Here is a 12,404-nt window from a genome sequence, read left to right as displayed (position 1 = left end):
ATACAATTGTATATTTCAATTGAAAATATTTTTTATGCCCATTTATCAATTATTTAAATAAGATGTACATTGTGATAAAACCTTATCGTAATTATAATCTATTTATTAATTAGATTACGTTATCAGTTTGTTCTTTAATTAAAATACAGATAAACAAATATAATGTACAAAAGTGCAATTAGACAAAAATAACTCATAGGTATAATCTTAAACATTTATACTAAAATATTTCAATACTCTGTTTGCGAACTAAACATTTTTTAAAGATTTGCATCGATGCATTATAAATTGCCAGTTCCTTATAAATGAGTAACGGCCTTCTAACTTTACCATTTTTAGGTTAGTTTTAATTAATGATTGCGTTAATTTACTATTTATATTTAACTGGTCGATGTTTGTATTTAAAAATTGTAGTTAATTTTTATCGTGACGGAAATGATATGAGAGCGTCGGTGGCTCAGTGGTTTAAGCACTTGACCTGTAATCTACAGGTCTTGGGTTCGAATCCCGCCATGTACCAATGTGATTTTCGATTTTTCGAATTTTCATATGTACATAAATTAACCGACGTTCTTACGGTGAAGGAAAACATCGTGATGCAACCTGCACATATCGGCGAAGAAATTCAAAGATATGTGTGAAGTCGACCAACCGGCACTTGGCCAGCGTGGTTGACTATGGCCTAGTCACCCTTACTTAGGGTAGGCTCCGAGCCCCTCGGTGGGGACGTATAGTGAGCTGGTGATGATGATGATGAGTGACGGAAATGGTCGTTGACACCTATCTAATCTTACTAAATGCGAAAGTTTAGATGGATAGATGGATGTTAGAGTTTGAAGCCTAAACTGCTGAATGGATCATGATGAAATTTGGCATAGATGTAGAGGATATTTTGGATCACATATATTACTTTCTTTTGTTTCTTTAAATTCTATGCGAGTGGAGTCCAGGGCGAAAGTTAGTAATCTATAAGATAAACAAGTTTTTTGTGATGTCACACATATACGCAGTTTCAAAAGAAAATCTGAAATTTATTTTGTTTATACAAAAAGGACGTCTTATGTCTGAAATGATACCTTAATTTTTAATAATAATTTTCACATCTAATAAATAACTCATTTCATATTTCAACCGAAAATCTATCAGAACTAACGTCAGTCGAATATGGACGTCCAAATTCTTTAATGATTTGCACATTTAGATAGGTTTTTACGCTAATATGATTATTTCTTTAGATAACATACGTCAATACAATTTACACTTATATACATGTTCAAGAATAATACCATATTTGTTCATTTGATATTCACAACGTACATTAAAAGAACAAATAGATAAGAAAATATGCATTTACTATGCATCGCAAATGAATTCCTGTATTTACTTCTACTCTTATCAAGTTGAGGCAAACTGTAATATTTAGTAGCAACGCACATATTAGTGAACAGATATGAAATGTCTATGTCCACGCTGAGGGGCTAATTGCAAAGTTAGGGGTATCTAGGACATAGATAACCACGCTGGACTAGAGCGAGTCGATTTCACACATATCTTTGAATTACTTCGTCGATATAAGCAGGTTGTGACGATGTTTTCTTCAACTATACGTGATTACGTCGGATAAATGTGCATACGAAATTCAATAATCGAATACAAGGGGGAAATCAAACGTGGACGTATAGATTTTGATCCAGTCCGGTGAAGCTCCCACAACACTATTTATTTGTGTGTTCAAATAAAATTCATGATTTAAAAAAACTCACCAATAAAAATACACGGTTAATTTTGCAGGAATATGGGGAGCAATAATTTTGTATTTTTTATCTACTAAATGTCTATATACTAAGGTTGTGATTTTACATAAATAGAAATCAGCTGCATAATAAACACGGCAATAAAGTACATTCATTGGAAGCATTCGCCTCGACCGGGCCCTTGCCCTTTGACACGACGAATCCAAAAAATACGTGGGCGGCCATCTTGGAATGTGTAAACAGTGATTAAGTTAAAAAACATGTCTCCTGGAAGCGACTAAATTGTCCATAAATAACGTCTTAATGCTTTAGTACGTGGCAACAGGCTTCACCGGATTGTTGCTGTTGCCACAGACTAGTCTCAATTAAACAGAACTGGAGAGTGCGGATGTCGGTGTTTAGCGCAAACGCCGTTGACATCGTCACGATGAATATTCAAATGAAGGTATAATTACGCTTTACATAGAATTACGTGAGTGAAATCAAGTATAGAAAGAAATCAATACAGAGTTGATATTACCACCGATAATGTTAATTCCAAATAAGTCCCTAAATTAGTTTATTCGACGGATAACGGATCTTAATAGAAATATTTAGAAGTGTTTTCTTTAACCTGTATTTTCTACATGTTTAATAAATCTTCCTTTTTTACGGCTTGCTTCAGCAGAAATATATGCACAGTCAAATATTCAGCTCTATATTACTTCAAACCTAAAGTGTTCGTTTAAAATTCAGTTTGCAAGATTACGCGTCGACCGGCGTCAGGATGTGGCGCAGTCGAGTACCACTCGACAGAGGTAGTTGCCATCACTGCAACCTGAGTACCAACTCTGTAATGACAATCTATTGATATCAAATTATGCAATAATTACACAACAAAATGTGACCTAGAGGAAGATCGCCTATGAGATGGACCGACCTGATTAGAACGGCTATGGACGTACCCTTGCATCAATGTGCGAAAAAAGCAGCATACAGGGAGGAGTGGCGGCGTCTTGTGAAGCGGGTCATTGATACGTGATAACCACGACGAGTCTGTAAAGACTCAAGCGACAAAGAAGAAGTTTACACTTTTTACAAGGAATGGTATTTTAGAGCCTGTCCCACCACTGACTGATAGAGGCTCAGATAGCTTAAAAATGACATCACTGTCATAAGAGGTAACAAAAGACGATACTTACCTCACATATTTTAAACGTTGGATTGTTATCAGACAATTTATAATTTGGTGAGACAGGCCCTTAGCCTTAAGATTTTCAGTCTTGTCTATGAGTCGCCTCCTGGTGTTTTGCCAGCGTTACCAAAAAAATATGTGCCAAAAAAGAACCTGGAAAATGTTATAGATAAAGAAAACTGTAAAAAAAGTGTTTTAATGTTTACAAGTGCGGCAGACTGGCATAAAATAAAATGTTGAGTAGTATATGTTTGTGTGACGATTAGATACGGCTTGCTTATTCTACTTTCACCATTATCTAAATAAAACCCATCCTTTGTCTAACTTAAAAACCGCAAATAAAGTTGTAACTTACGCCATCATTACATAACCCGATTTCTTATACTTTAAAAAATAGTTCTATTATCGGTCAATAACTCGTTAGAACGTTCATTTTTAAGGTTAAAGATTATCGTTTGCTAAAGAGTTAAATGTTATCGCGACAACGGATAGATACAATTGGTTAATTGTCGAACGGTTAGAGACAAAGGTCAATATAACCATAGAGACCTTTGTCGTGTATCGCACAGAGATATAATTATGGAAAGAGCGGACGCACCTTTGACTAAATGATTGTTGTGCGATTGTCAATTGTTTCGTAGCAAATTCAACTGTTTAGTTGTACAACTAAAAGTCGAGTAATTTCCACACCTCTATACATGATCATAGGAATCAAAGCGAGAATAAATAGTTGAGCAATAGGTTAGTTTCAGGTGTGCGCGCGCTCTAAGAGTAACAGACACTAACTACCCTTTGTCCGCGAATTCGTCAGCACATTTTTTTTAGTAATTTAATAGCCTGTCGTACTCAATGATAATGTAGCTTTTTGGCTAAAAACTTCTCGGCGTATTTACAACATTTTTTGCTATACCTACAATATTATAAAGTTTTCAGTAAAATACTAAAATAGAGTAATCGCCACTAACGTATTAAATAGTGTTTACTTAATATAAAATGTAGATTTTATATCTTAATAAATACAATAAATGTGATATCTTAGATGGACGGATGGATGGATGTTTAGTGGAGTTTTTGTGGCCTAAACTGAAGTCATCTTGATTAAATTGGTCATTGAGTGTAGTCTGGAACACATAAACTACTTCTTTTGTTTTTTTTTTTAATTCTACGCGTAAGGAGTCGCGCGCGAAAGAAAATTAAAAAAAATTATAACAACTGTTCATCGAATATCAATAAGTAAAATCAAGATAATTAGTATAATTCCTAGATAAGTCGATGTTTGACGAAACCTGACACCTGAAAAAAAAACATATTAGCGATTTTATGTAGCTCTTGAAATACTTATCAGGTAATATCTGTTTTTGTATGTTACGAGCATTTTTCCAAAATATAGATAACATGATAGTAAGGAAAATCAAGACGCAACCGCAATAAGTTGTTTAATTTTAAATTAAATATCTTGTCACATATTTAAAGCCTTTGCTTAATTACAGAAAGTCGCATATAAAAGTGGGGAAACAAAAAAAGAAATATTAAAGTAATGGCATTCCTAAAGTTAACTAAAGTGTGTTATTCCAGACTATTCTCTACGTCCATGACAACATTCATTGAGATCCGTTCAGCAGTTTAGACTACAAACTCTAACAATGCATCCATCTTAACTTTCGCAATTATAATACATATTAGTAAGATATGTGTTGCCCTTGTTTCCTGAATTTAATAGTTTCTTTTATGTAGTGTAGTGTGCCTTCCAGAGACACTTAGGGGAGAGTATTTATTAAAGTAATAATTATATCCTTTCTCCGCCTCCATGCCTTAGAAGACATCCGGTATACGAACCGAAATGCAATTACTGATGACGTGTAATAAAATTTATAACGCGGCATCGTTTCACTTCGATAAAAGTCGTAGCAAACATTCATTACATCCTCGATGCGATAGCAGGAGATGCACAGGTGTGGCAATCACGGCCAGGAATGCAGCAGGTGAGGTAGGAACAAGCTTTGCCTCAGAACGTTCAAATCACTTCTAACCGCAGGACTATGACCGACCATAGACTTAAGAAGGTCACGAATGACCATTCAATTGATTTTGTAAAATGTTGCTAGCAGAAAATAATAAATACAACCTTGTATTTATGACAATTAACTTGCTTTTTGGCAATTTAATTTATTGTATTGATATAATTTCGAGTGAATCGCGAATCTGAAATTGAATCGATCAATGAATGGACAAAAAAGGGAAAGTCTAAACGTTACGTCTTCGAAGGACGAGTTGCAATAATACTGTCACATTGCATTTAAATGCTGGTGAAATGACATGAATACTATTAAAAATGCATACGTAGATTCTTCCAGATCTTAAAAACCGGCTTATCGGTATCGTATCAAATTAAAAAAATATTTCATTTTATAAAATATGCAACAATCCTATTCACACTTGTGTAACGAATCAATTTCATACCTGATAAAAATGTAGTACACTTACAACAAAGGAATGTGAGGAAATTAAAACTATATTTCACAATAAATAGAATATAAATATAACTTTATTGATCTCAATTGCACTTACATAGTATCTTTTTACGTGTCCGTTAAACAAACCCTACTTTTACCACCGGATACACCTGACATTTGGTAAGTGTGTAATCTAAAATACACAGATCAGTTCAAAAAAACAAAAAGAAGAAATAACACAACTAAAATTATTGCTTAAATGTCTGTTAAGCGACAGGAGAGAAGTGTGGAACCTTTGCCTCCTGACTTGAAATGGTAGTGCGTCAAAATTAAACTAAATGTCTACTTAAATTAATAATTACTACTTAAATTAATACTTAAAATTATCTGTCTGTAACTTTCTACAATCTATGGTGTTCAACGTAATTCTAGACGGCTACGTATATGGTATGGTAAGTAAGACGATTAAAAAGTGCCGCGACAGGTGGCCGGCTGTTAGAAAAGCGTTAGGCTTAGCGAACTGGCTTCGTTGGGCTCGCTCTAGGATTTGTATTGAATTAGTGATGCATTAGAAGCCATCCATACGTGTTCAGGAGCCGATAATAACTATTATATTGAGTTAAAGGCGTCTAAGTTTAACTCGTACTACCAACACCTATTTATCTATTACTGTTTTATTTCCTTTCTACATGCAACCATGTTAATGAACTCTCCTTTGACGTATAAAGCTCGTACCAGGTTAAATTTGTTATCTGTGATTTCCCTGGTCCGTATGTTATCTGCTTCTGGAGAAAATAAACTACCAACAAGACACACCCCCCGAACAAGCCATATCAACACCACGGTTTAAATATTCTGATACAAATATTTATTCCATATCAAATATTATCTATTCCAATCCATTTTATTTAATCAGTCACAACTATTTTCTATTTTACTTAATTAGTTAGATTAAATTCTAAGCTTCTGATACTTAAATTTCAACTAATACGATAAAGCCCTTGACCACTTGTATGTACTTATCATATCTTATTAAAGTTAGAAATCTCAGCACGACTCGATAACAACGAAAAAATAATTAAAACTGATAAAAACTACAATCACTAATTTGCATAGATAAAAAATGGAACTTTTCTGCTAAAGACATATTCAAATAAATTATTAATTTAAAATCTCATTGTGTATTCCGTTCGATAGTGTATTTAACACAACAAGCATCTACAAATTCCCTATCTCTGAACATTCGGTGGTACAAAGCGTTCTTGGCCCGTTAGTTGCGTGTCAATAGATAAATGTACTTATACGTGGGCGCCTCGCACCTGCCAGCCTCTAATGATCACGGAATGGACTCTCTAACAAGATTCTAATAGGAAACGCGCGGCGCAGGCCACCTGCCCGACTCCTCCAATCACGCACCGACTCTGATACAACACCTACAGTTTAAATGAAGCTCCATTGTTACACTGTCACTAACGAATTTATTATTAAACCACGTACCAACTTGCTTTATGGCGTAACAAAAAATTGTATCTACGAAGAACAAATTGATGTTTCATAAATTGCTTTCTTAGTAGCAAATATTGCCTATTAAGAACTAAAAAACTAATTTAAGTAAGTCGTAATGTATTCGGTGAAAAGATTGTTGATTGGCGGAGATTGTTATCGAGAGAGATTTTTAAACATGTTTACATAGTAAGCTATAATCGTAATAACACCGCAAGGTTAAAGAAATATATCTGAATAAGTACAATGTAACTAAATACTTTAGATCAAAGCCTAAATAACTTATGTGTTAACTGTTCAAATAATAGAAATCATTACAAACGACGGTAACTACAAAAGTACAACAAAGCAAAAGTGAAACATTTTGGAAACATCAACTTGTAATGCAACGATACTGAGACTTTTTGTTAACTGTCCGTGAACTGGTGCAGGCGTCCATTGCGGCATTATATTTCTACATCGCCTGAAAATCTATCAACTAACTAATATAAATTAGACAATTTTCAAGCTGAAGTCAGTCACAACCGGACTTCCGATTGTAAACAACCAAGGAAGTCTACTCACAAAATGAGGGGTTTGTTGGTGTTAGGAGTTGTCTGCCTCGTGGCGGCTTGCTATGCTGAGCAAGCTGAGTCCGACATGGCCGTGGCCGAGACCAAGGGCCACCACCACGAAGAGGGTGGTGGACATCACCACCACGCGCATCATCACCACGAGCACGGTGGTAAAGGGGGAAAAGGCCACCACGGCCACCACCACCACCACAAGGGAGACGCCGGTCACCACGGCAAACATCACCACGAAGGACACCATCACGAGCATGGTGGCGGCCACAAGAAGCACTGGGACGAGCACGACCACCACGGTGAGCACCACGAGCACGGACATCACCACAAGGGTGGCAAGCACGGTCACCACGAACATCACGACAAGGGTGAGCACACCGACGGCTACCACAAGAAGTACCACAAGGACCACTTCCACAAGGACCATCACTTCCATGACGGACACCACGATGAAGGCAAACACCACAAGCACGGTCACCACCACGGACACCACGAAGATCATGGCGGTCACCACAAGAAGGGTGGTCACCATCACTCCGGACACCACGAGGGTCACCATGGCAAACATGGCCATCATGATAAGCATCATTACGGCGAAGATCATCATGACCATAAGGGCCATCACGGTCATGAAGGTCATGGACACCATCATGAAGGTCATGGCAAGAAAGGAGGTCATGAGGACCATAAGCACTGGGGATTCCATCATGGAAAACATTAAGAAACATATATTTGTAAACAAAACCTCTTCACAATCGTATAACTCTAATGGGGTAGTTAGATGTGAAGGTAATATCAGACGTCTAAAGCCAAATTTAAGCAAAACCAATGAGAAATGCATGACACGTGGTAACCATTTTAATGTTTTTGGTGACACCAAAGATGTTTTATCGTGCGACATTAAGAAGGATCATCTTACGCAGAGAAAACCACTCCTTTATTTTAATTTTAATTTTATAACTTTTACAATGTGACTTGATGTAATGATTTTGTATTGTTTTTATACTGTTTTTATACAAAAATATACGACTGTTGAAATGTTGTGTTACATACAGTATTTCTTTTATTGACTCATTTATGATGATAATTATTATTAGATGAATCCATTATGAACATCATTTTTACTATTACATGTTTTGTGCACTTCACAATCTACGCATTTAACATATCACGAACAATCAAATTCATAAAATAAGTTTGGTTTAACCAGGAAATCATTGAATGACGTTGCAAAAACTAATGCAAAATGAACACAGTACGTCGCTCGGTCGACAGCTGTTCGTATCACAGACAGAAAATGCCCACCGAACACCTGCCTATGTCAGGAAAATGACAATTTTCTCGGCGCGGAGAAATGCCCGCAGCCTGCGGCTTAGATCGAGAGAAATATAATTCAAGTGCGTCTGACGCATTAAAACCGACGTGAATATCGGTGTAACGAGAAAAAAATTATTGCTTGTGATCCCTACACAGATTACAGAATAAACCAATTTCTTTCAAAGAATAGATAGACCTGTGACTATCAGTAGCAGATAAAAATGTCAGGGATCAGAGAAATGTATCGTCTCCGTAATACCTAATAGTCCATTTAATGCCATTTCATTTCTTCTCTTATTTAGCTTTTCATATTACTAGAAAGTGAAGTGAAATATCTGTAAACATAATTTTTGAAGACTTATTTAAAGCCATTTATCTGATTATTTGGTGAGCCACCCACTTCATCTATCAGATCAACACATGTTTATTGTACTTAAAAATAGTTTAGGGCAATATAAAAATAATAACACAGAGAAATGTAGTTGAAGCATCGATAAAAGCGTTAAATTGTATGCAACCAAAGCTCGCGGCTTCAATTACCATGAGGTATGCAAGTTGCATACATTAAAATAATACGATAGCAGCGCAACGTGAGATATTAAAACCCGCGGGCGATACGTGACCATTAACAATGAAAGTTGGAGAGATTGATACAGATCGATGCTCGATTACAAAATGTGGAGGAGTGACACGCGCGGCGCCGCGGGGCGTATCTAGTTGAATTATAAACTACAAAGTAAAGTACCGTACGCGTGGGATAACAATGATGAAATTGTTAAATCGTATTCGTAATTAAGCCCCCGTAGCCAAGGGCTAAGAATATCTTACAACACAGGCGTTTGGTCTACGTTGGAAAAGTAGGATATGACTTGTATTAATTCAAGATGATTGTTTTGTTAAATGAGGGAACTCTATTAAGGTCAGTGTCTAAAGAAAAACCTGTCTAATCAAAGAACTTCATGAGGCTTGAATGCAAGTTTGTTAATAGGATCGAATTCTAGAAGCACATCTCTTCACGACCGATTATCCTTAGTAAAAACCTTCTTCTCAGTAGGGGTAACAATGATGGATAAATATGTTAAGCGCAAAACTCTAATTGATTTTTCGCATTCCGGAAAGCAAATCTAACAATAGTCCGTCAGTTTAATGGGAGATTTGTCACAAACACATTAGGTACAAGTGTTTGCAGGTGTTCCTTGTAAGTGGCCAATAAACTTTCGTGTGCGTTACATATTTATTTTAGTTTTAAACTTTTAAACGGCCACCATATACAGGTTGCTCGTTAGTTTACATGATTTTGAAAATAATAACTATTATTAATTCACATTCTATTAAATAATATTTTTATTTTCGTTTGCGAAATGAAATTTTGTGAACTGTGCTGAGCAGTATATCATATCATATTTTAATGAAATTATTTTAACAAAATATCTTATACATAGGGATATCTAAGTTTATTGACACGCGGTGGATCGATTTATTAATAGTGTTGAGTAACTGCCAATTATTTCTGACGATTCATTGGCAAGGTCTACTTTCAGCGTCACGTGAAGGTAATCAATTTCACTAATGATATATATACAAAAAATAGATGTTAGTAAAAACATTTTTGCGATTAAAACAAAACACAATGGAATTACAGATCATGCTCTATATGAGAAGAAGTCAGGGGCCACCTGTGCACACTTTGTGATTCCCACAACGCCTCCGCGTCAATATTGACACAGATTAAATCAATTCCATGGATGCTCGCTATCTCACGTCACAGACCTGTCCGAGGAGGAAGCGCACCGTTAACGCGCCCACGCACAGATTATCGAAAACCAAATAAAAAACTAAACTAGGCACAGGTGTCCATTGTGACATTCTTAAATCAATAATACTATTCTTGTTTAAATACCTTTAAAACCGATTTTAAAAGTTTCAACTCGACTGCATGTTTTTAAATACCCAAATTAAATAATTGATTGATGTTTGTTAGTTTGCCTAAATCGCTGAACGGATCTCGATGAAATTTAGCATAGATGTAGAGGATAGTATGGAAGAACACAAAGACTACTTACTTATGTTTTTTTTATTCCACGCGGACGAAATCTCGGACGAAAGCTTGTATTATATAAAATAGTTCGTAATACTACACTTAACATGATTAGTGCTATACTTATCCTAAATAATAATTATACATAGAGCCCTTGTCGATCATCCTGGGACCTAGGAAGAGTTAATTTCGAAAAGTTTTCTTCACCCTTTTATCAAGTCCTATTTTATACATCATAATAAAATTAAACAAAAATAAATTTTACGACATACTGATATGCATTACCGTCATAATTGAGATAGTGTTTTACACTCCTGAAACTATAAAAAAATTGTTTTCTTGATAAAATCGATAGTACTTTAATAGCCCTAGTGTTTATTGTTCTTTTAATAATAGTGAATATTATGGTTCATTAAACAATAAATAAATATAAGTTAAGCGAAGGTGAAAAACATATATTTTAGTTTTTCCTTATTGAAATAAGATAACGGCATGCTTTACAATTTAAGGATCACTATCTATCTAATCTATACTTCTATACCATAATATAATAAAGCGTAAACACACACTTCTTTGTTCCCTAAGATGTCAGCAATCACAGCATATTTCTGAATAATTATTTTTTTAATAAAAAGCCCTACACTTAGGTCACGCTTTAGGCTATACATTTTCACACCATTAAACTTAGGAGTAAATATTTTGGATAAAAACCATAATGTAGGAAAGAGACCATAAGTTGTTGCCAACATCAAGGAAGCAAGGTTGCCAAGGTCTGACGTCATGTCATGTCATTTTGACATTTGCAATGATAATTTGACAAATGTGAACATTAAAATGAAATATTTACAATTCTATGCGGATGAAGTCGCATGGAACCAGCTAGTACCACATAATTGTATTTTAATAAAAAATAAGTTCCATTTCTATTTTGTTATAGACTAAGGAATTAAAATAACGTTACCAGTCCCTTGTAACATATTAGTTATACGATAATATGAACGTCTGTATGTGATTTACTCTAAACGTATGGGATTCAACGCCAATAATCGTAAGTAGAAAATCAAATAGATTATCAAAGATTGGTTTCACTAACCTCCCCAAAGAGTCTCGAGGCACGAGCTCGCAAATATCGATGGAAGGACGATCTGTTCAAATACAAGGAATTATACTTATTATGTATTTCGTAAATGAATGTGTACATTCTATTAGTTTTAATTTTGTTAACGAATTTATTTAATCAATGTAACATTAAGATAAGGATTGATAAAATTCATAAAAACCTCTTTCTTAATGAGTCATGAATTATGAAAGTTCAGTGTGTATTTCTTGATTTTACTTCTATCACAATTTTCACGTTTTTTAATAAACAGCGCCTGAAATATTGACCTTACCACAATTAAATATTGTGAACTATTTCACAATTAATTCAACATGATAACAATTCAACACCAACCCTTAGAATATTAATAAAAATGGCGAAGATTTAAAATTGGCATCGTTTACTAAAATATCTTTAGGTCGTAAATTTTTTAAAGGAACGCCCAACTAACAAGCGGATATCGTTTAGTGAACAGCTGCGAATAGATCGGTTTTTTACGA

At 35.0% G+C, this 12,404-nt stretch overlaps 1 protein-coding gene across 1 annotated transcript; it reads left to right on the top strand.

The window, feature by feature from the left end:
- The first annotated feature begins 7,175 nt into the window (after positions 1 to 7,175).
- On the top strand, positions 7,176 to 10,054 carry LOC106104574 (histidine-rich glycoprotein-like). Its single transcript, XM_013284649.1, has one exon. The coding sequence runs from the start codon at positions 7,452 to 7,454 to the stop codon at positions 8,169 to 8,171; it is 720 nt and encodes a 239-aa protein (XP_013140103.1). The 5' UTR covers positions 7,176 to 7,451; the 3' UTR covers positions 8,172 to 10,054.
- Positions 10,055 to 12,404: the final 2,350 nt, after the last annotated feature.

The sequence above is a fragment of the Papilio polytes genome, unplaced genomic scaffold (genome assembly GCF_000836215.1).
Source record: "Papilio polytes unplaced genomic scaffold, Ppol_1.0 DF823510.1, whole genome shotgun sequence".
Lineage (NCBI taxonomy): Eukaryota > Metazoa > Arthropoda > Insecta > Lepidoptera > Papilionidae > Papilio > Papilio polytes.
Note: the sequence above shows the minus strand (reverse complement) of the source record. Positions and strands in the feature narration are given on the sequence as shown.